This window comes from Mus musculus, chromosome 4 (genome assembly GCF_000001635.26).
Source record: "Mus musculus strain C57BL/6J chromosome 4, GRCm38.p6 C57BL/6J".
NCBI lineage: Eukaryota > Metazoa > Chordata > Mammalia > Rodentia > Muridae > Mus > Mus musculus.
The window spans coordinates 96,627,024-96,653,289 of record NC_000070.6 but is presented as its reverse complement, the minus strand read 5'-3'; the positions used below and the strand labels follow the sequence as shown (position 1 = coordinate 96,653,289).

General features: G+C 37.3%; 1 protein-coding gene across 2 annotated transcripts in view; it reads left to right on the top strand.

The window, feature by feature from the left end:
* Cyp2j5 (cytochrome P450, family 2, subfamily j, polypeptide 5) overlaps positions 1-25,858 on the top strand; it is a 36,740-nt gene extending 10,882 nt beyond the window's left edge. Inside the window, exons 5-9 of one of the 2 annotated variants that reach the window (NM_010007.4) lie at positions 11,842-12,018; positions 17,358-17,496; positions 18,955-19,142; positions 22,441-22,579; positions 23,644-25,858. In NM_010007.4, the coding sequence (NP_034137.1) occupies positions 11,842-12,018; positions 17,358-17,496; positions 18,955-19,142; positions 22,441-22,579; positions 23,644-23,822 (822 nt within the window). In that variant the 3' untranslated portion in view covers positions 23,823-25,858. The remainder of the gene's footprint in view (positions 1-11,841; positions 12,019-17,357; positions 17,497-18,954; positions 19,143-22,440; positions 22,580-23,643) is intronic. The other variant, XM_006502720.3, reaches the window with a different exon arrangement.
* Positions 25,859-26,266: the final 408 nt, after the last annotated feature.

Below are 26,266 nucleotides of genomic sequence, written 5' to 3'. Positions count from 1 at the left end.
ATCCTATCAGACCACCATGGACTAAGGCTGATTTTCAATAACAACATAAATAAGGGAAAGCCAACATTCATGTGAAAACTGAACAACACTCTCCTCAATGATAATTGGTCAAGAAAGGGATAAAGAAAGAAATTAAAGACTTTTTAGAGTTTAATGAAAGTGAAGCCACAACATACCCAAACCTATGGGACACAATGAAAGTGTTTCTAAGAGGGAAACTCATAGCTCTGAGTGCCTCCAAAAAGAAACTGGAAAGAGCACACACTAGCAGCTTGACATCACATCTAAAAGCTCTAGAGAAAAAGGAAGAAAATTCACCCAAGAGGAGTAGACTGCAGGAAATAATCAAACTCAGTGGTGAAATCAACCAAGTGGAAATTAGAAGAACTATTCAAAGAATTAACCAAACGAGGAGGTGGTTCTTTGAGAAAATCAACAAGATAGATAAACCCTTATCTAGACACACTAGAGGGTACATGGACAACATCCTAATTAACAAAATCAGAAATGAAAAGGGGAACATAACAACAGATCCTGAAGAAATCCAAAACACCATCAGATCCTTCTACAAAAAGGCTATACTCAACAAAACTGGAAAACCTGGACGAAATGGACAAATTTCTAGACAGATACCAGGTACCAAATTTAAATCAGGATCAAGTTAACGATCTAAACAGTCCCATATCCCCTAAAGTAATAGAAGCACTCATTAATAGTCTCCCAGCCAAAAAAAGCCCAGGACCAGATGGGTTTAGTGCAGAGTTCTACCAGACCTTCAAAAAGATCTAATTCCAGTTCTTCACAAACTATTCCACAAATAGAAGTAGAAGGATCTCTACCCAACTCATTCTATGAAGCCACAATTACTCTGATACCTGAACCATAGAAAGATCCAACAAAGATAGAGAACTTCAGACCAATTACCCTTATGAATATAGATGCAAAAATCCTCAATAAAATTCTCACTAACCAAATCCAAGAACACATTAAAGCAATCATACACCCTGACCAAGTAGGTTTTATTCCAGGGATGCAGGGATGGTTTAATATACAGAAATCAGTCAACATAATCCATTATATAAACAAACTCAAAGACAAAAAACCACATGATCATCTCATTAGATGTGGAAAAAGCATTCGACAAGATCCAACACCCATTCATGATAAAAGTCTTGGAAAGATCAGGAATTTAAGGACCATAACTAAACATGATAAAAGCAATCTACAGCAAACCAGTAGCCAACATCAAAGTAAATGGTGAGAAGCTGGAAGCAATCCCACTAAAATCAAGGACTAGACAAGGCTGTCCACTCTCTCCATACCTATTCAACATTGTACTTGAAGTCCTAGCCAGAGCAATTCGACATCAAAAGGAGATCAAGGGGATACAAATTGGAAAGGAAGAAGTCAAAATATCACTTTTTGCAGATGATATGATAGTATATATAAGTGACCCTAAAAATTCCACAAGAGAACTCCTAAACCTGATAAACAGCTTTGGTGAAGTAGCTGGATATAAAATTAACTCAAACAAGTCAATGGCCTTTCTCTACACAAAGAATAAACAGGCTGAGGAAGAAATTAGGGAAACAACACCCTTCTCAATAGTCACAAATAATATAAAATACCTTGGCGTGATTCTAACTAAGGAAGTGAAAGATCTGTATGATAAAAACTTCAAGTCTCTGAAGAAAGAAATGCAAGAAGATCTCAGAAGATGGAAAGATCTCTCATGCTCATGGATTGGCAGGATCAACATTGTAAAAATGGCTATCTTGCTGAAAGCAATCTACAGATTCAATGCCATCCCCATCACAATTCCAACTCAATTCTTCAACGAATTAGAGAGAGCAATCTGCAAATTCATCTGGAATAACAAAAAAACCTAGGATAGCAAAGACTCTTCTCAAGGATAAAAGAACCTCTGGTGGAATCACCATGCCTGACATAAAGCTGTACTATAGAGCAATTGTGATTAGAAACTGCTTGGTACTGGTATAGTGACAAACAATAGACCAATGGAATAGAATTGAATATCCAGAAATGAACCCACACACCTATGGTCACTTGATCTTTAACAAGGGAGCTAAAACCATCCAGTGGAAAAAAGACTGTATTTTCAACAAATGGTGCTGGCACAACTGGTTGTTACCATGTAGAACAATTCGAATCAATCCATTACTATCTCCTTGTACTGAGTTCAAATCTAAGTGGATTAAGGAACTTCACATAAAACCAGAGACACTGAAACTTATAGAGGAGAAAGTGGGAAAAAGCCTTGAAGATATGGGCACAGGGGAAAAATTCCTGAATAGAACAGCAATGGCTTGTGCTGTAAGATTGAGAATTGACAAATGGGACCTCATGAAACTGCAAAGCTTCTGAAAGGCAAAAGACACCATCAATAAGACAAAAAGGCCACCAACAGATTGGGAAAGGATCTGTACCTATCCTAAATCAGATAGGGGACTAATATCCAATATATATAAAGAACTCAAATAGATGGACTCCAGAAAATCAAATAACCCATTAAAAAATGGGGCTCAGAACTGAACATAGAATTCTCACCTGAGGAATAACGAATGGCAAAGAAGCACCTGAAAAAATGTTCAACATCCTTAATCATCTGGGAAATGTAAATCAAAACAACCCTGAGATTCAACCTCACACCAGTCAGAATGGCTAAGATCATAAATTCAGGTGACAGCAGATGCTGGCAAGGATGTAGAGAAAGAGGAACACCCCTCCATGGTTGGTGGGATTCCAAGCTTGTGCAACCACTCTGGAAATCAGTCTTGCAGTTCCTTAGAAAATTGGACATAGTACTACCAGATAATCCAGCAATACCTCTCCTGGGCATATATCCAGAACATGTCCCAACCGGTAAGAAGGACACATGCTCCACTATGTTCATAGCAGCCTTATTTATTATAGCCAGAAGCTTGAAAGAACCCAGATGCCCCTCAACAGAGGAGTGGATAAAGAAAATGTGTTACATTTACACAATGGAGTACTACTCAGCTATTAAAAAGAATGAATTTATGAAATTCCTAGGCAAATGGATGGACCTGGAGGGCATTATCCTTCGTGAGGTAACACAAGCACAAAGGAACTTACACAATATGTACTCACTGATAAGTGGATATTAGCCCAAAACTTAGGATACCCAAGATACAAGATACAAATTGCTAAACGCATGAAACCTAAGAGGAAGGAAGACCAAAGTGTGGACACTGTGCCCCTTCTTAGAATTGGGAACAAAACACTCATGGAAGGAGTTACTGAGACAAAGTTTGGAGCTGAGATGAAAGGATGGACCATCTAGAGACTGCCATATCCAGGGATCCATCCCATAATCAGCTTCCAAACTCTGACACCATTTCATACACTAGCAACATTTTGCTGAAATGACCCAGATATAGCTGTCTCTTGTGAGACTATGCCGGGGCCTAGCAAATGCAGAAGTGGATGCTCACAGTCAGCTATTGGAAGAATCACAGGGCTCCCAATGGAGGAGCTAGTGAAAGTACCCAAGGAGCTAAAGGGATCTGCAACCCTATAGGTGGAACAACAATATGAACTAACCAGTACCCAGGAGCTCTTGACTCTAGCTGCATATGTATCTAAAGATGGCCTAGTCGGCCATCACTAGAAAGAGAGGCCCATTGGACTTGCAAATTTTATATGCCCCAGTACAGTAGAACGTTAGGGCCAACAAAATGGGAACGGGTGGGTAGGGAATTGGGGGGGGGGGTATGGGGGACTTTTGGGATAGCATTGAAAATGTAATTGAGGAAAATACATAATAAAAAAAGTATGATATATATATATGTATAAAAGAAATACAGGAGAACACTGCTAAAGAGTTGCAAGTCCTTAAAGAAAAACAGGAAAACACAACCAAACAGGTGCTGGAAATGAACAAAACCATACTAGACATAAAAAGGTAAATAGACACAATAAAGAAAACCGAAAATGAGGCAATGCTAGAGATAGAAACCCTAGGAAATAAATCTGGAACCATAGATGTGAGCATCAGCAACAAATACAAGAGATGGAAGAGAGAATCTCAGGTGCAGAAGATTCCATAGAGAACATCAGCACAACAATCAAAGAAAATGGAAAATGCAAAAAGATCCTAACTCAAAACATCCAGGAAATCCAGGACACAATGAGAAGACCAAACCAAACGATAATAGGTGTATATAAGAATCAAGATTTTCAACTTAAAGGGCCAGCAAATATCTTCAACAAAATTATAGAAGAAAACTTCCCAAACATAAAGAAAGAGATGCCCATGAACATACAAGAAGCCTACAGAACTCCAAATAGACTGGACCAGAAAAGGAATTCCTCCCGACACATAATAATCAGAACAACAAATGCACTAAATAAAGATAGAATATTAAAAGCAGTAAGGGAAAGAGGTCAAGTGCCATACAAAAGCAGGTCTATCAGAATTACACCAGATTTTCCACCAGAGACTGAAAGCCAGAAGATATTGGACAGATGTTATACAGACACTAAGAGAAAGAACACAAATGCCAGCCCATGATACTATACCCAGCCAAACTTTCAATTACAGTAGATGGAGAAACCAAAGTATTTGAGTACAAAACCAAATTCATACATTATCTTTCCATGAATATAGGCCTTCAAAGGACAAAAACAGAAAAAGAAAAAAAAATACACGGACAGAAACCACATCCTAGAAAAAGAAAGAAAGTAATCTTTCCACAAACCTAAAAGAAGACAGCCACAAGAACTGAATGTCAACTTTAACAACAAAAATAATAGGAAGCAACAATTAATTTTCCTTAATATCTCTTAATATCAATGGACTCAACTCCCCAATAAAAAGACATAGACTAACAGACTGGCTACAAAAACAGGACCCAACATTTTGCTGCTTACAGGAAACCCATCTCGGGGAAAAAGACAGATATTACCTCAGAATGAAAGGCTGGAAAACAATTTTCCAAGCAAATGGTCTGAACAAAAATGTTGGAGTAGCCATTCTAATATCTAATAAAATCGACTTCCACCCGAAGTCATCAAAAAAGACAAGGAGTGGCACTTCATACTCATCAAAGGTAAAATCTTCCAAAAGGAACTCTCAATTCTGAATATCTATGTTCCAAATACAAGGGCAAACACATTCATTAAAGAAACTTTAGTAAAGCTCAAAGCACACGTTGCATCTCACACAATAATAGTGGGAGACTTCAACACACCACTTTCATCAATGGACAGATCATGGAAACAGAGACTAAACAGGGACACAGTGAAACTAACAGAAGTTATGAAACAAATGGATCTAACAGATCTACAGAACATTTTATCCTAAAACAAAAGGATGTACCTTCTTCGCACCCCATGGTACCTTCTCCAAAATTTACCATATAATTGGTCACAAAACAAGCCTCAACAGATACAAAAATATTGAAATTATCCCATGCATCCTATCAGATCACTATAAACTAAGGGTGATCTTCAATAACAACATAAATAATAGAAAGCCAACATTCACATGGAAACTGAACAGCAATCTTCTCAATGATACCTTGGTCAAGGAAGGAATAAAGAAAAAATTAGGGACTTTTTAGAGTTTAATGAAAATGAAGCCACAACATACCCAAACTTATGGGACACAATGAAAGCATTTCTAAGAAGAAAACTCATAGCTCTGAGTCCCTCCAAAAGGAAACTAGAGAGAGAACACACTAGCAGCTTGACAGCACACCTAAGAGCTTTAGAACTAAAGGATGCAAATTCACCCAAGAGGAGTAGATGGCAGGAAATAACCAAACTCAGGGGCGAAATCAACCAAGTGGAAACAAGAACTATTCAAAGAATCAACGAAAGGAGGAGCTGGTTTTTTGAGAAAAGCAACAAGGTAGATAAACCTTAGCCAGACTCACTAGAGGGCACAGGAACAGCATCCTAATTAACAAACTCAGAAATGAAAAGGGAGACATGACAACAGATTCTGAATAAATCCAAAACACAATCAGATCCTATTACAAAAGGCTATACTCAACAAAACTGGAGAACCTGGATGAAATGGACAAGTTTCTAAACTGATACCAGGTAACAATTTTAAATCAGGAGCAGGTTAATCATCTAACAATCCTATAGCCCCTAGAGAAATAGAAGCAGTCATAAATAGTCTCCCAGCCAATAAAAAGCCCAGGACCAGATGGGTTTAGTGCAGAGTTCTATCAGATCTTCAAAGAAGATCTAATTCCAGTTCTTCACAAACTACTCCACAAAATAGAAGCAGAAGGTATTCTACCCAACTCAGTCTATGAAGCCACAATTACTCTGATACATAAACCACAGAAAGATCCAGCAAAGATAGAGAACTTCAGACCAATTTCCCTTATGAATATAGATGCAAAAATGCTCAATAAACCTCTTGCAAACCGATCCAAGAACACATCAAAACAATCGTCCATCTTGGCCAAGTAGGTTTCATTCCAGGGATGAAGGGATGGTTTAATATACAGAAGTCCATAAACATAATCCACTATATAAACAAACTCAAAAAAAAAAAAACCCACATGATCATCTCGTTAGATGCGTTGAAAGCATTTGACAAAATCCAACATCCATTCATGATAAAAGTCTTGGAAAGATCAGGAATTCAAAGCCCATACCTAAACATGATAAAAGCAATCTACAGCAAACTAGTAGCCAACATCAAAGTAAATGGTGAGACGTTGGAAGCAACCCCACTAAAATCAGGGACTAGACAAGGCTGCCCACTTTCTCCCTACATATTCAACATTGTACTTGAAGTCCTAGCCAGAGCAATTCAACAACAAAAGGAGATTAAGAGAAAACAAATTGGAAAGGAAGTAGTCAAAATATCACTTTTTGCAGATGATATGATAGTATATATAAGTGACCTGAAAAATTCCACCAGAGAACTAAACCTGATAAACAGCTTCAATGAAGTAGCTCTATATAAAATTAACTCAATCAAGTCATTGGCCTTTCTTCACACAAAGAATAAACAGGCTGAGAAAGAAATTAGGGAAACAACACCCTTCTCAATAGTCACAAATAATACAAAATACCTTGGCGTGACTCTAACTAAGGAAGTGAAAGATCTATATGATAATAACTTCAAGTCTCTGAAGAAAGAAATTAAAGATCTCAGAAGATGGAAAGACCTCCCTTGGTCATAGACTGGCAGGATCAAAATCGTAAAAATGCCTATCTTACTAAAAGCAATCTACAGATTCAATGCAATCCCCATCAAAATTCCAACTCAATTCTTCAACGAATTAGAAAGGGCAATCTGCAAATTCATCTGGAATAACAAAAAACCTAGGATAGCAAAAACTCTTCTCAAGGATAAAAGAACCTCCGGTGGAATCACCATGCCTGACCTAAAGCTGTACTACAGAGCAATTGTGATAAAAACTTCATGGTACTGGTATAGAGACAGACAAGTAGACTAATGGAATAGAATTGAAGACCCAGAAATGAACCCACACACCTATGGTTACTTGATTTTTGATAAAAGAGCAAAAACCATCCAGTGGAAACAAGACAACATTTTCAACAAATGGTGCTGGCACAACTGGCGGTTATCATGTAGAAGAATGCAAATTGATCCATTCCTGTCTCCATGTACTAAGGTCAAATCTAAGTGTATTAAGAAACTCCACATAAAACCAGAGACACTGAAACATATAGAGGAGAAACTAGGGAAAAGCCTCAAAGATATGGGCACAGGGGAAAAATTCCTGAATAGAACAGCAATGGCTTGTGTTGTAAGATTGAGAATCCACAAATGGGACCTCATGAAATTGCATAGCGTCTGCAAGGCAGAAGACATCGTCAATCAGACAAAAAGGCCACCAATAGACTGGGAAAGGATCTTTACCTATCCTAAATCAGATAGGGGACTAATATCCAATATATATAAAGAAATCAAGAAGGTGGACTCCAGAAAAATCAAATAACTCCATTAAATAATGGGTCTCAGAACTACACAAAGAATTCTCACCTGAGGGATAACGATGGCTGAGAAGCACATGAAAAAAATGTTCAACATCCTTAATCATCAGGGAAATGCAAATCAAAACAACCCTGAGATTCCACCTCACACCAGTCAGAATGGCTAAGATAAAAAATTCAGGTGACTGTAGATGCTGGAGAGGATGTGGAGAAAGAGGAACACTCCTCCATTGTTGGTGGGATTGCAAGGTTGTACAACCACTCTGGAAATCATTCTGGCATTTCCTTAGAAAATTGGACATAGCACTACTGGACGATCCTATAATACCTCTCCTGGGCATATATCCCGAAGATGTTCCAAAACTGGTAAGATGGACACATGCTTCAGTATGTTCATAGCAGCCTTATTTATTATAGCCAGAAGCTGGAAATCATCCAGATGCCCCTCAACAGAGCAATGGATACAGAAAATGTGGTACATTTACACAATGGAGTACTACTCAGCTATTTAAAAGAATGCATTTATGAAATTCCTAGGCAAATGGATGGACCTGGAGGGCATCATTTTGAGTGAGGTAACCCAATCACAAAAGAACTCACTAAATTTGTACTCACTGATAAGTGGATATTAGCCCAAAAACTTAGAATACCCAATATATAAAAGATACAATTTGTGAAACACATGAAACTCAAGAATGACAACCAAAGTGTGGACACTTTTCCCCTTCTTAGAATTGGGAACAAAACACTCATGAAAGGAGTTACTGAGACAAAGTTTGGAGCTGAGACGAAAGGATGGACCATATAGAGATTGCCATATCCAGGGATCCATCCAATAATCAGCCTCCAAACACTGACACCATTGCATACACAATCAAGATTTTGCTGAAATGACCCAGATATAGCTGTCTCTTGTGAGACTATGCCGGGGCCTAGCAAACACAAAAGTGGATGCTCACAGTCATCTATTGGATGGATCACAGGGTCCCCAGTGGAAGAGCTAGAGAAAGGAGCTAAAGGGATCTGCAACCCTATAGGTGGAACAACAATATGAACTAACCATATGTATCAGAAGATGGCCTAGCCGGCCATCAGTTGGAAGAGAGGCCCATTGTTCTTGGGAACTTTATATGCCTCAGTACAGGGGAATGCCAGTGCCAAGAATTGGGAGTGGGTGCGTGGGGGAGCATGTGGGGGACTTTTGGAATAGCACTGGAAATGTAAATGAAATAAATACCTAATAAAATATTAGACACATATAAATGTATTTTTTCTTAGTGGTCCTAAGTTCTAGTAAAAGTTTCTTTCCTAAGGAGCAATTTATTTCTTGTGAATATAAATAATTCTCTTTCTTGGATTTCTGCCTATTTTTCTATTCTTTTGTATTTGAATTTTATGCCTTTATGTTTTTGTTTACATTCATCATTAGTTCTCTGAGTCTTTCTTAGAATGCACTTTCATCATATTCACCCCTTTCCCCAGCTCCTTCCATCTCTATCTCCTTTCTACATCTGTCCATTTTCACATTCTTTTGTTGTTATTGTTTGCTTATCAATTGTTAGTAGGTCTTCTGACATGGTGATAGTAGTTTTGTTAAGTAGCTCCATTCTCCTTGATTGCATTTGGTCTGCCTTGCAACTACACAGTGCTTGGGCATGCTATCCCAACCATTGTGAATTCCTACATGCAGTTGCCTTCTTGTGTCTGAGAGACAGTGCTTCCTTGAAATCATCTGCTATCTCTGTCTCTTGTATCTTTTCTACTTCCTCTGCTACAATGATCCCTGAGCCTAGAGAGAAGTTGTGATAATGGGTGTCTTTTTTAGGCCTGAACATTCTTATTGTCTTATTATTCTTTACATCTTGTCCAGTTGGTTTCTGTGTTAGTCACCATCTACTGCAAACAGAATTCTCCCTTTTCTCTGATGAGAGTTGATATATGCATTGATTTTATTTTTAACTGTGCTACATGGGCAGCAACTTTATATTTTTAATGTACCTGTTTAAAACACTCTAAAATCTCCTTATAAATTTTTACCACTGTATCTTATTTACATAACTATTTGTTTTGCTTTTATATAAATCTGCTACAATGGTAATATTGATTTCCCACAGGATTATTATTATTTTTTTTTGTTTTACCTTCACTGGTTGCATTTCAGATCATGCCATTTGCTTTGATTTTAGACTATTTTATAATGCATGGAAATATCATTTTGTTATCACACTAAGTCTTCAAAAAATCTATTATTAGAGATTTATGTAATTCACTACACAAAAGTGACCAATTGTTCTATATTCATCCTAGAAAACATTCATAATACTATTATTATTGTTGTTGTTGTTGTTGTTGTTGTTATTGTCAAAGTTATCCTCTGTTTTCCCTCTTACTCACATTAGCTCCTAGTTCAGCAACTCCATTTGCTTTCATCCAGTTTATTCAGAGCCTGAGAACTCAAGAGAGTTTAGTGTGTGACTCAGCTGACTTTATGATTATGTGTTTCAAAAAAAAATTCTAGGAAAGGAACAGAGGCTAGAAGGTGAGAATAGTAAACCTTTTTCTTCTTTCCTTTTTTTTTTTTTTTTTTGAATACTCAAGAACACAAGGCATTTTTTGGACAACTGAACATACTTTATCTCTGTAAATATTCACAGAAATCTTATAAAGATGATACAAAATAACATCATATGTACATGCTGGTGAAGGAGTAAAAGAGCAGTTACATACAATGGTCTGCTACCATTGTATGATTGGAGTTTCTCACTCTTTACTATCCTTCAGGAACCCCACTGGAGATTACGTTAATAAGATAAAGTTAAATAATTACCAGTACTTGTCCTACTGCTACCACCACCACCACCACCACCACCACCACCACCACCACCACAACAACAACAACCACCACCACCACCACCATTACTACTACTACTACTACTACTACTACTACTACTACTACTACTACCACCACCACCATCACAGAATTATTATGCTATTATAGCTAGAAAGCATTAGAGCATCCATATCATGTCTGTGCCATTTACATCATACTATTAACTTTCCACATGATAGTAATAAAAGTCCATTCCATAACCACATTATTTCAATAAAAATACTGTCTTACTCATATGCAGATCATCTCATATTAAAGGGGCAAGGTGGTATCAAATTACCTCGAAACACAAATGTTTCTGATAATTTCTCTTAGGAAAATAAATTATGGCAGATAATAGAGAGAGGGTGAAAAGACAGCTGTCACTTGGAGGATCATCAGGAAGACAGTATTCCAAGAAGGGAGCACTTAAAAGAGCCTTCATGAAAACGGCCAAGGTTTATATGGATCCCACGGGAGTGCCTTCTGGGCACAATGAGTTATAGCTGTAAATGTACACTCTGCAACAAATGTACATTCTTCAAATGATTCAAGCACAAAGGATATTAAATCACACAGAATAACACTGGCAGAAAGAAGGGAATGGGTACTCAAGGAACAACTTAGAACCTTCAGTGGAAATGAAATGGAGGGTAGAGTCAGAACAGTAGCCATGTGTTTAAAGTGTCACATGTTTCCTCTGGAAGCCCTATAGATTAAACACTGGCCATGGGCTAAAGTCTAGAAAAGTACTGCATGAAATTCCAGCCTCTAGGTAGGAGAGGTGGTGGCATGTACAAGGGAACAATCAGATAGGACAAAGAAAAGGGATTGGTGACTCAGTATATTTTCTATGATGAACTAAAATTCTCCCTTTAGACCTGAGAAAGGAAACTTTATCTTTCTTCATTATAAGAAACAAAGAGAGAAAGACAAGACTGACTTAAAATATGGAAATTGATGTCAAGGTGTTTCTATGGTTATCTTATTTCCCCAACCAGCTCTACAATGGCTTCCCATGTATAATGAAATATCTTCCTGGACCACATCAGAAAATATTCAGAAATTGGGGAAAACTGAAATTGTTTGTTTCTCATATTGTCAAGAAACACGAGAAAGATTGGAACCCAGATGAGCCAAGAGATTTCATTGATGCTTTCCTAATAGAAATGCAAAAGGTAAGGAATGTGCTTCCTGTATCATCTTCTTACAGAAACGTTGGCCATTTAATAACAAAAGTACTTGATAATATTCCCTGTATTTACAGTGCATTAACATTGTGTGTAGATGTTTTCCTCTCTAGAAGTCGCTCTGGGAAGTTGATTTTGAGCGCTGCTCCCGTTTCTAGAACACATCTAAGTGTCTAAGATCATAGGATTTATGCAATTATTGTTCTGTTCATTATTTCCTCATTTTCCATAAGTGGTCTCTTGACATATGGTAGCATAGACTGAGTTTCTGAATTGGAATGACTAGAAGGAATATATGTTGTACATGGACATCCATTTGTAGTGTTTGAAAGGGGGAATAGAATATCTTAAATATGGGGGAACTAGCCCTCTGCTCAGATATGTCTGGAAGATTTTCCTCTTATGGTCATCCTTGGGTGGATCTAACCCATATATTACTGCAATTCAGATTGCAAAGTAATTGACAGGGATTTGATCTTTTTGGGTGGTTCATTTTACATTGCCTCCAATAGCTTTTCTAAGTTTCAATATCTTCCAATGTTTAGGGAACCAGGGATTAAATTTTATATTGCTTGTACAAACTTATAGAGTTGTTGCTCTGAATATTTTGCGCCTTTAGAAGAAATAGTTTGGTATTATAATGGTTCACTGATGCTTCATGTATCCCATGTTAGACAGCAGCTACAGGGTTTCATGCAGGCTTTATAACCTGCAGGAAAACAATCCTACTGAGGTAAGAGTCAATGTCAGTTCAGCTTAACTTAGTTATCCATGATTCAAACTTCCAGAATCTGATGCCAGGTCATTTACTTTAGCCATATTTGAGGACAGCACAGTGTTGGGGAAAATTTTTCTGACAACTCAGTTCAGTGAGTATAACAATGCTTAAAACACGTTTACATTTACAATAGTCCATAGCACATCTGTACATTAGTCTATAGTACATAGAAATAGTATATCTAGCTTCTTTCTCTCACAAAGATAGGTGTTGATGACTCAAAGACAGACTTAAAGATTTAGGGCCTAAAGAGAATGACTGAAGTAACATATTGGCTGCCAAAGAAGGGATCGGCCTGGTCTGAGGTAAGATAGAAGTTATTTAGGCTGTTGAAAATTATAAATGACAACTCTCATTGGAATCGATTTAATGGACTGAAAAGCAATGCTCAGCATTTAGGGTGAAAGGGTATGGGATAAAAATAAATAAATTATTGGAGATTCGGGGGATATCTGGCATTACAGACAGCAAAGGATCACCAAGTTGTAAACTTCTTACCCTCATAGCCTTCTGGTAGGATGACAAGAAGGCATCCCCAACCTTTGAAGCAGTATGTATGCATGTTTAGCATTTCTGGCTTCTCCAATACTCATCCACATGATGTATTTTCTTCAATATAAATGTAACAGTAATTTAATTTGGCAGCTGCATCTCTTTACTTTATGCTGTTCTCCATTAACTGCACAAGAAACCAAGATTTATTTAAAACTCCACCTAAATACCTTAGAAATTAAATGATCTATCTTTACTTTCTATGCTAATCTGACTGCCTCCCAATCCAATCCCAGGATACTTGCATATTATTATTAATTTGGCTCTTTGTGCTTCGGGTGTGTTTCTAGCATCTGTCTCTGGACTCCTTCATTATGACTTCAAATCCTTCATCCTTGTCACTGATCAGAATCTCCCTCGCTTCCCTCTTTCCTTTCTCTGGTTGGCAGACATCCCAACCTATTCTTTAATCCACCCAGCCATTGGGTGATCAACACTTATTGACAAGGCAGAGCATAAATGGTTAAGAACTGTTTACACAAACTTGGGTCAGAAGATTCTTAGATAAGATAATGCCATTTTGAAACAAGATATGAGGGCAGATAAATCAGCATTTGACTAACACAAGAGTAAAGTTTATACAATGTACAAAAACACGATTCCTATACATCTGTATGCACAAGACCTCTTGTCAACTAAACCTAAACTTGCAGGTGCTTTTTCAACCTCTATGCTTGGACTGATCTTTCTTTTCAACAGTCCTCCACTTTTCTATGACTCTGATTCATTTCCCCCCTTCACAGTCTTATGATTACATTGGAACTACTTAGATAAATTTTGTTAGGATGTAGGTGTTTTAATTTCGTTTATTTAGTTGTGTTTCATCTATATGAGATGAAAAAATATAAGGTCAATATTTTAGACACATGGAGTGCCATCAATTCAAGAAAGAAAGATAAGGGTTGAATTATATTTGACTTACTACTTGAAAAATACCAAAATATTACCTATACATCCTGCATCTCCTATCTCTTGTCCACATTTGAAGAACTGTACAAAAATCAAAAGTAGCATTTAACCTTGAGAATTCTGTTGTTTTACATCTTCCTCAAAACTAGTTATCTAGAATACTTCAGTCTCTACTGTGTAACAAATGAAACATTGAGCTGAATGCTAGGATTTACCCTTTAAGGTTTAGATAACATTTTTGCATGCCTCCTTTCCCATTATTACCACCATCCATTCTTCTATACAGAACCCAGTAATATAATCAAAGTAGATGTTGTTTTTTTTTTAATTAGGTATTTTCCTCATTTACATTTCCAATGCTATCTCAAAAGTCCCCCATACCCTCCTCCCCAACTCCCCTACCCACCCACTCCTACTTTTTGGCCCTGGCATTCCCCTGTACTGGGGCATATAAAATTTGCAAGTCCAATGGACCTCTCTTTCCAGAGATGGCCGACTAGGCCATCTTTTCATACATATGCAGCTAGAGTCAAGATAACCATTTTAAGCTGGTTAGTTCATAATGTTGTTCCACCTATAGGGTTGCAGATCCCTTTAGCTCCTTGGGTATTTTCTCTAGCTCCTCCATTGGGGGCCCTGTAATCCATCCACTAGCTGACTGTGAGCATCCACTTATGTGTTTGCTAGGACCCGGTGTAGTCTCACTAGAGACAGCTATATCAGGGTCCTATCATCACAATCTTGCTAGTGTATGCAATGGTGTCAGCGTTTGGAGGCTGATTATTGGATGGATCCCTGCATATGGCAGTCTCTAGATGGTCCATCCCTTTGTCTCAGCTCCAAACTTTGTCTCTGTAACTCCTTTCATGGGTGTTTTATTCCCAATTCTAAGAAGGGGCAAAGTGTCCACACTTTGGTCTTTGTTCTTCTTGAGATTTGTGTGTTTTGCAAATTGTAACTTATATCGTGGGTATTCTAAGTTTCTGAACTAATATCCACTTATCAGTGAGTACATATCATTTGAGTTCTTTTGTGATTGGGTTACTTCACTCAGGATAATGCCCTCCGGGTCCAACCATTTGCCTAGGAATTTCATAAATTCATTCTTTTTAATAGCTGAGTAGTACTCCATTGTGTAAATGTACCACATTTTCTGTATCCACTCCTCTGTTGAGGGGCATCTGGGTTCTTTCCAGCTTCTGGCTATTATAAATAAGGCTGCTATGAACATAGTGGAGCATTCTTCTTTCTTACTAGTTGGAACATCTGGATATATGCCCAGGAGAGGTATTGCGGGATCCTCCGGTAGTACCATGTCCAATTTTCTGAGAAACAGCCAGACTGATTTCCAGAGTGGTTGAACTCCTAAACCTGATAAACAGCTTCATTGAAGTAGCTGGATATAAAATTAACTCAAACAAGTCAATGGCCTTTCTCTACACAAAGAATAAACAGGCTGAGAAAGAAATTAGGGAAACAACACCCTTTTCAATAGTCACAAATAATATAAAATACCTTGGCGTGACTCTAACTAAGGAAGTGAAAGATCTATATGATAATAACTTCAAGTCTCTGAAGAATGAAATTAAAGATCTCAGAAGACAGAAAGATCTCCCATGCTCATGGTTTGACAGGATCAACATTGTAAAAATGGCTATCTTGCCGAAAGCAATCTACAGATTCAATGCCATCCCCATCAAAATTCCAACTCAATTCTTCAACGAATTAGAAAGAACAATCTGCAAATTCATCTGGAATAGCAAAAAACCTAGGATAGCAAAAACTCTTCTCAAGGATAAAAGAACCTCTGGTGGAATCACCATGTTGTCCTAAAGCTGTACTACAGAGCAATTGTGATAAAAACGGCATGGTACTGGTATAATGACAGAAAAGTAGACCAATGGAATAAAATTGAAGACCCAGAAATGAACCCACACACCTATGGTCACTTGATTTTTGACAAGGGAGCTAAAACCATCCAGTGGAAAAAAGATAGCATTGTCAACAAATGGTGCTGGAACATTTGGTGGTTATCATGTTGAAGAGTGGGAATTGATCCATTCCTATCTCCTTGTACTAAGGTCAAATCTAAGTGGATCAAAGAGCTCCACATAAAACCAGAGACACTGAAACTTATAGAGGAGAAAGTGGGGAATAGCCTCGAAGATATTGGCACAGGAGAAAAATTCCTGAATAGAACAGCAATGGCTTGTGCTGTAAGATCGAGACTTGACAAATGGGACCTCATGAAACTGTAGATGCTGTTTTGAGTTGAGTAAGCTGCTGCCTAAAGTATAGCATTGAATTGAGATTGTCATCTGTGACTCAAGAAATTTAAACACTTCTCTTGCAGTTGATAGAGAGTACATTTCTTCCTTCTTTCCTTACTTCATCTTACTTACACAGTAACCCACAAGTGCATTGTCTTCTCATAGGAGATGATGCTGGCTATATAGTGTTTAGATATAGGTTTGTAACATGAGAAACTATATTAACAAATTTAAGTTTCTAGAAGGAGAATAAAAATAATGGGATTTCATGAGAAATAATTGATGAAAACAGGTTTTTAACTATAAAAGTTAGTATAATGATGGGTTTGTTTGTAATTAACTTTATTATTTCAGGTATTCACAAAAATAACTGGATTGTTGACTACTTGCTTTGTGGTTTTCAAACTTCATAAAATTTAAAATGTACTTTCAATGAATGTGTCTTATTCCCATTTTATAAAACATGCATTTGAACAATGAAAATACAAAGTGATTTTCTCTGAGTCATGCAGCTAACATATGATACTGTTGATATAAAAAATAAAGTTTATCAAAGGCACATTCTTTATATACTGAAATATCTTCTCAGAAATTATGAGAATGTGGCATTCTTGGTTCCATTCACTTGAGTACTGGAAGCTTTATTAGCACTTGGAAAAAGAACTCAATTATGATATCTGTGTTTCCTTATAAAGTCATACAGAGGGTCTTTTTTTGCCTATGGTTGTTTCCTTTTTACTCCACTTCACATGGTGGAAACCTTCTATGCAGAGACAAACAAACCTTCTGGATAAATGAATATACATTGTTTTTTTTAGGACCCTGATAGAACTACAAGTTTCAATGAAGAAAACCTTATCAGCACCACTCTGGACCTCTTTTTGGGTGGAACAGAGACAACATCCTCAACACTGCGATGGGCTTTGCTCTACATGAGTAGCTATCCAGAAATCCAAGGTGAGCATGTGGTTTGTCCTGGTAAAGGTAAAATGATGCTTCTGGAAATTGTGTCTCAGATTTTAAAAAAAAGAAGAAGATAGCAATGTTGTTGTGGGAAAAGTTGGAACAGCTATGATGCAATGTGAACTTATGAACAGACATGTCCTCTAACTGTTTTATTAGGACATTGTTGGCTCAGGGTACACATGTTCTTACAACATGACCATTCCCCCTCCTCCTCCTCCTCTTCTTCCTCTTCTTCCTCTTCTTCTTCTTCTTCTTCTTCTTCTTCTTCTTCTTCTTCTTCTTCTTCTTCTTCTTCTTCTTCTTCTTCTTCTTCTTCACCTTCATCTCCTTCTCCTTCTTTCTCTTCCTCTTCCTCTTTGCCTTCCTCTTCTTTGTCTTCTTCTTCCTTTTCTTCTTGTTTGATATTCATTGACAATATTTCCCCTGAATACTGGACAAACTCCTTGGTTTGAATGTGTCATCTTTTAACACCTCTCTGAATCCTAGCCTGACCCATGCTTTATGTAGTTTTGCTATATGTCCTCTTGTGGCACTACTCTTATTCTTGCCTTGTTTTCAAATCATCTTGTCTTCCTTCAAACGATAGTGCAGTATCTTAAGTTCTCTACATCTAGAAGAATCATCCCAAATGCTATCTCCTTACTGGCACTAGTGGTACTAGGGATGTTAATCACACTGTATTATCCTCTCAAAAGAAAAGATTTAAAACTTGTTTTCTACTCAGAGAGCTAGGAGCTGACATGGTTTGACATTAACTTTTTGTGTTACCAAGCTACACCAAATCCTTCCCCAGATTCTTATCATGAGCATGTTTTCTTAGTTAATCTATAGAAACCATCTTTATGGAAAATGTCACTTGAACTGTACAATTACTTGTACAGTATAGATAGTTTCAATTTGGTTATGTTTTAAGGTGTGTGTGTGTGTGTGTGTGTGTGTGTGTGTGTGTGTGTGTGTGTGTGTTGGATTGAGTAAAATATTCCCAGAAAACATTTTTCAAATTGTGCTGTGCTTAAATATTCCTAAAATAAATTACTCTAGGTCAGACTTCTGAAGTTTGAACCAATACTATTGAGTCATATTGAATCAAAGTACTATTTATATACAATTATAAATTATCCCACAAATTTATACTTTTCTGTGTCTTGTATTTGCAGAGATGCTCCCTCCCCACCCTCTGCTACTGATGTCCTTATTGATATGATTTGTGCATTGCTTTTGTCCCTCCACTGGTTGAGGAAGAATGTCCAATTCCATTTTTTTTTCCTTCCTCATAGGTTTAGAAGATTTAAGCAGACAAGAATAGGTATACTTTTCATTTCATGGAGCATTTGATTTTTCCAAATAATGACTAACAATTTATTTACATACCATAACAACTAGGTAGTAAAAAACTTGATGAAAAAAAAATTAAAATAAAACATAATAGACACTCCTATTTTATCTCAGAAAATGTACAGGCGGAGATTGACAGAGTTATTGGCCACAAGAGGCAGGTGAGCTTGTCTGACCGAGAGTCCATGCCCTACACCAATGCTGTCATCCATGAGGTCCAGAGGATGGGCAACATCGTCCCTTTGAATTCTTCCAGGGAAGTTACAGTTGACACCAAGTTTAATGGATTCCACCTGCCAAAGGTAATGATGCATTCCCAGATTCATATACCCCAGTCTATGTTGGATGTCAATTTCAGAACCTAAACTTTAAAGGTGATGGATATTCATGTTCTAAGAAATAATTTCAACAGGAGAGAGAGATATCTGATAAAACTCTTAATGTATTTAAATGTTTTTTCACATATATTGTTGGAAGCTGTAACAGAAGGTTCTTTGATCAAAGATATTTAAGCAAAAGCTAGCTTCATTTTCCTTCGACAACCTCATCATTGTCCTGTGATTATGTGAGCACCTAGATAGCATAAATTCTATTTCAGACACTGTTTATTTGGGCAGGTCTTGGAATTAGAGACCTGCTATGTGAGTTTAGGAACTTCTTCACAATCCTCAAAAGAGAATTTAATACATAAATCATATTTGAGGCTCATAGACAAACCCCAGAATAAAACTAGTGTTTCTAACATTGTCCCCATGGGCCCATTTCCAGTTTTTATTTATACCCCATAATATCACAAAAAATCTGATGTGAACTCTTAATTATAAGAAAGTGAGGTAGGGAATAATATTTATGAAACAATCATGACATATTGTAGATGTATCTCTTTCAAAACATCTTTCTAATTTTTCAGAGTAACTATCAATCTCCATTTTCTAGATTGGAAAGCTAAATACTAGAAAAAGTTTTCATAAGAGTTCTCTTCTAAAAGCAATAAGAAACAGTATCTGAAAGCAAGCTAGTTTCAAGAATTCATACTTTCCCTCGTTCTTGCTGTATTCAACGTTAAAGGAACTTATTTCCATTTCACTCCCTATATCCATGTTCTATTCTGTCTCCACAAAGTAAATACTGATGACATTATTACCCATTTCTTCTGGCCACTAGAATTCCTTGTCTATAACATATAATTGAAACTTCATTCCTTGTTGTCTATGGCCAGTCTCTGAGAATATAGATTAATTATCTAAGACCCTTAGAATATATTTTTCTAGGAGATACTCTCCACTTCAGACTCAGACAAGCTTATCCATCCATCACTGGACAGCCACCTTCTCTTTAGAGTCAGAGGAGCAGCCACCTTAGTTAGTTGCCCTTTGGTTACTGAAAAGCTCATGGCTGGAAATTGAGTTCTTGATTACCCAGGTGCTGTTTGCCTTTTTTCTATACATTTACTTAACTCTGAAACTTTTCCCACAGACTTCTAATATCAATGCTAACATCCATCCTGATGATATAGAAATAAAAGTGGCTAGGTACATGAAAGGCTGGAACTTATGGCCTTGAGAGCAGGAAGACCTCATTCCAATGATGACTTCTACAACTATGTGAGCATATTATGTAACCATTCATGGCTTAAGCTTCTTTACCCCTTTCAAAAGATCCAAATGAAAATAAAATAAGACTAGGTGTGTGGGATATAATACTCAGAATTACATTTTTTTATTTTTATAAATTAAGTCAAAATTCATTAAGTATCTTAAAACCTTGATTTGGGATTGGAGAAGATCTAGATTCTACATGGAATATCTAATCACAAGTCACAAGGAATTCCCAGGAGAAAACACTCTAGTTCTTTGTGTATGATGCAAAAGAAGAGTGAGGAACATTACAAATTTGGTAGGTGATTGTTTCGGTCTAAGGGAACAGTATGGAAGGCTACACTAAGGAAGAAGTAAGAAAGAATGGCCCAGGTTTCCCAGTGACAGAACATCATGAGGGAAAGGCTCATAACAAGGGTCATACATGTATCTGCCTAGACAGGAGTGCCTCCTGATAAATCAATAAAGTTTTTCCTAACTGTGGTCTGATTATGTGTTGTCACTTTAACACTCTATGGAAAAGAACCAAGAATTAGATATTATGGCACCATGGACCTGACCATTATGATAAACAAGACTCAATATCTTTCCTTGAACTTAAAGGTCATTTCCTAGACATACAAGTACTAACCTCTTCCTATTAAGCAATTGTTTTCTGTAATAGAGTAGTTCAATGTGCTGATAAAAGTTCCTATGAGGAAATGACAATTAACTATTGAAATGGTCATTATATTAAAAAGAAATAATATGTGGAAATGACACTTAAGAAGTAGCTTGGTCAGAGTGAAAACATTTAGGATATCAAGAGTCTCCAGCTTCTGGCTACAGATAACCCTCAACAGAGGAATGGGTACAGAAGATGTGGTACATTTACACAATAGAGTACTACTCAGCTATTAAAAAACAATGAATTTACGAAATTCTTAGGCAAATGGATGGATCTGGAGGATATCATCCTGAGTGAGGTAACCCAATCACAAAAGAACACACATGATATGCACTCACTGATAAGCGAATATTAGCCCAGAAACTTAGACAACCCAAGATACAATTTGCAAAACACATGAAACTCAAGAAGAAGGAAGACCAAAGTGTGGATACTTCATTCCTTTTTAGAATGGGGAACAAAATACCCATGGAAGAGCCAGGTGTGGTGGTGCACGCCTTTAATCCCAGCATTTGGGATGCAGAGGCAGGCAGATTTCTGAGTTTGAGGTCAGCCTAGTCTACAGAGTGAGTTCCAGGATAGCCGGAGCTACACAGTGAAACCATGTCTCGAAAAAACAAAAACAAACAAACAAACAAATAAAAAAAACAAAAACAAAGACAAAAAAACCCCCACAAAAATATCCATGGAAGGAGTTACAGAGATAAATTTTGGAGCTGAGATGGAAGGAAGGGCCATCCAGAGACTTCCCCACCCAGGGATCCATCCCATAAACAACCAACAAACCCAGAACTATTGCATATGCCAACAAGGTTTTGCTTACAGGGCCCTGATATTGTTATCTCTTGTGAGGCTATGCCAGTGCCTGGCAAATATAGAAGTGGATGCTCACAGTCATCTATTGGATGGAACACAGGGCCCCCAATGAAGGCGCTAGAAAAAGTACCAAGGGACTAAAGGGGTCTGCAACACTATAGGAGGAACAATATGAACTAACCAATACCACCCAGAACTGTGGTATATAGTTGCATATGTAGCAGAGGATGGCCTAGTCAGCCATCAATGGGAGGAGAGACCCTTTGTCTTGTGAAGATTATATGCCCCAGTACAGGAGAATGCCAGGGCCAGGAAGCGGGAGTAGGTAGGTTGGGGAGCAGAGTGAAGGGAGGGTATAGGGAACTTTTGGAATAGCATTTGAAATGTAAGTGAAGAAAATATCTAATAAAAATTTTTGAAAGAAAAAAAAAAAAGAGTCTCCAGCATGGAAGATTGAGAGCCACTCCCACTTGAGTGTGTTCCAGATATCAAGCTCTGATGCTTTGTTACCTTCTATAGGGAACCATGATCCTGACCAATTTGACTGCACTACACAGAGACCCCAAAGAGTGGGCCACTCCAGAAGTGTTCAATCCAGAGCATTTTTTGGAGAATGGACAGTTTAAGAAGAGAGAATCCTTTCTGCCATTCTCAATGGGTGAGTTGTGATGAGGAGGAAAGTGTCATAGTCTCCTCCTTAGCTCTTCTGACCTCTTCTCCCTGGAATCCTCTGGTTCAACTGTATCTTCTCCATGTGGCCCTGACAATAGTTTCTTCTCACTACTGCCAATTTATAGAATTTCCTGAAAAGAGACTGCTTCAGATTACCTTTATTTCTCTTTGGCTTTATTTCCTAAAATATGGCATAGAGACCCAACTCTGTCTCTTCTCATAAAAAAGGTGGACCCCTAGCATATTTATAGTTTTTAATGTCCCAAGTTATTTTAAAGGTATGCTCTCCTACATATTACTCATAAATAAAACTGAGTATTAATAAGGAAATTAGATGAAGCTAGGAGGAAGTGCTCCCTACCTTAACATAACAAATACACAAGACAGTAATTTAAAAGACTCCTGATGAAGTAGACCATGTTCTGATTTACACACAGGTCATTAGAAGTTGACTCTTATTATAGGTTTTAACAACACTTTAAAAATATAGTTAAAACATAATATCTGTTTTAGTTAGGCTGGGATTGCTGTAGAGAGGCATCATTACCAAAGCAACTCTAATAAATCAAATATTTAATTGAGGATGGCTTACAGTTTCAAAGGTTCAGTCTTTTATCCTCATGATGGGAAGGATGGTAGAATTCAGGCAGATATGATGATGGAGGATCTGAGAGTTCTACATCTTGATCTAAAGCTAGCCAGGAAGTGATACTCTTGCACTGGGCAGAAATTGAACACTAGGATGCCTCAAAGCCTACCTATACTGTGACACACTTCTTCCAACAAGGTCACACCTATTCCAACAAGATCACACCTCCTAATAGTGTCACTTCCTATGAGCCAAGTATATGGAAGCCACCACATTCAACTCCCTGGCCCCTATATATTTATTCAAATATATAAGTCTATGGGGGCCTTACATAGCCATTAGCATAATGCAAAAGATATTTTTTCCAACTTCAAATGCCCCCATAGTATGTAACAGTTTAAACAATGTTACAGGTCTGATGTCAGTAGAGAAAGTGATTCATTTTCTGTTTCATCCCACAGGAAAAAGAGCTTGTCTTGGAGAACAGTTGGCTAAATCTGAGCTGTTCATTTTTTTCTCTGCCCTTATGCAAAAATTTACCTTCAAGCCCCCAATCAATGAGAAGCTGAGCCTGAAGTTCAGAATGGGCCTCATCCTTTCTCCAGCCAGCTACCGAATTTGTGCTATCCCTAGAGTGTGATATCAGAGAAGCGAAAAGAATGTAGAAGTGGAAGAGCTGACATGTGCTATTGAGTCACTGGGGCCTGCTCACATGAGAAGTGATAGGATGAATGTGACTGGGGAAATATGAGAGGACAGAAACTAAAAAATTGGATCCAGTTCCAAGACAACTATTATCTTGATGCTGTCTCTGGACAAATCACCTATGTGTCCAGTGACATACCTTATCATCTAAAGGGTACAGAAAAATGATGATTCTTTGCATAAACAAAGTTCTTATATGAGTCAGAATCAGAGGAAATGGTAAACTAAAAAACGTATCAATAAATAATTAGAACATAGTCATATCTTCACTTTCTCTCTTTCAGTGGGTCACAAGTGTGTACTTGCTTCTGGCCTATTAAATTTAAATTCAGAAAGGAGCTTATAGTTCTTAGAACATAGAAGGACAAAGAGTGTTTACAAAGTATGTTTACCATGGGTATATGGGGTTTCTGCTGTTTTTGTCATTATTGAATACCAGCCTTAGGCCATGGTGATCTGATAGTGTGCATGGGATTATTTTATTCTTCTTGTATCATTTTTGGCTTGTTTTGTGACTGATTATATGGTCAATTTGGAGAAGGTACTATGAGGTGCTGAGAAGGTACATTATTTTGTTTTAGGGTGAAATGTTCTGTAGATATCTGTTAAATCCATCTGATTCAGAACCTCTATTAGTTTCACTGTGTCTTTGTTTAGTTTCTGTTTCAAGAACCTGTCCATTAATGAGATTATGGTGCTAAAGTCCCCACCCCCATTATTATGGGAGGACTTCAGGGTAATGCCAGGGCTTGGAAGCAGGAGTGGGTGGGTTGGGGAGCAGGGCGGGGGCGGGGGTGAAGGTATCCAGTCTTTCAGAGAATAAACTAGGAAAGGGGATAGCATTTTAAATGTAAATGAAGAAAATATCTAATTAAAATTTTTAAAAAATTCCTAAATTGTTATAAGGATCTGGAGTTGGCAATTTTTCTTGAGCTATTTGTAATCCTTTGTCAGCTAATGCCTGTTGCAAATTTCTACAGCATAGAAGCAACTCCTGAGCATCTTTTCCTGCTAATAAGATAGCATCCGCATAATGTATATCGTTGGCCATTGCTGTCTTATATGCTGGATGGCTTATGCCACAAATTTTTGACATAATATAGGACTGTTTGCCATACCTTGAGAAAGAACTATCCACTGATAGCTTTTCATTGGCTCTTTAAAATTGATAGAAGGAACAGTGAAAGCAAATTTTTCACAGTCCTGAGGATGCAAAGGAATAGTAAAAAAAAAAAAATCTATCAAATCTACTACTATTTTATAATATCCTTTATGAATGTCTCTACTTGCTTGATTTTTTTTCTTAATTATAAATATAGGTGAGTTAAAATATTGAGCTTGTGATTGAATTGTAAACTGCAGCTAATGGAACCCTGGCAGTTTAACTATATTTTTAAATTTCTTTTGCAATATTAGAGCATGACCATAATTTTGCAAAACAAAACAACCATTCTCTTTAAAATCAATACCAAAAGCACGACTTTCATGTCCAAAGTTTGGCTGCCAGTTCTTACATATGAATGCATGATAGAGCAGCACTTAATATATCATTAAAGAGACATCATTTAAAATTCTATCCTTTATAAATCTAGTTTCTAGAATAAAAATTACATACAATATTATCCCAATTTAGAAGTATCTTTAGAGACCTGTTTTCCTGGGTTGGTTCATGTCAAGTGTTATTTAGAATAACTCCAACCCTGAGTTACCAATTTTAAGCTGACTTCTGTTACCAATCTTCCAGGCAAAATCTGTTGGCACTTTAAGAACTGCCTGTGTAGATAATTAGCCTCTAGCAGGGCTTTTCCAGCTGTGCTTGCCTCACAGCCAGAGTGCAGTGTAACTTATCAGTTTCTGCTGTGCAGATTGAGACTTCCTTTTAAACCAGTTAAACTAAATAAAAGGATGGACAGACAGCAGATAAAGTTTTAACCATTTTTTTTAACATGAAACACAGAACAACAATCATTCAAACAACAAAACAAAAACAAACATAAATTGACAGACATATGGACAGATTGGTGCACCAAGGACAGACAATAGACAGAGAGGGAAGAGAACTTGATGTCTCAAAGGAACCCAGATAGCCTAATGAGAATTAATAATATCTCCATAGAAGACAGAGAGAAAGCAAGATATCTCCTGATTTCTTCCTGTCCCTAGGAGAGCTCTGAAATAGTTTATATCCATTTTTCCTTCTCTTTTGCTTAAATGTCCCGAACAGGGGATAACTGCTTTTCTGAAATCTATTCTCTCTCTCTCTCTTTCTCTCTCTCTCTCTCTCTCTCTCTCTCTCTCTCTCTCTCTCTCTCTCTCTCTCTCTCTCTCTCTTGGATCAGGTCTTGGCTGTGAACAAATTTTCTTAACCCATGTTCCTCA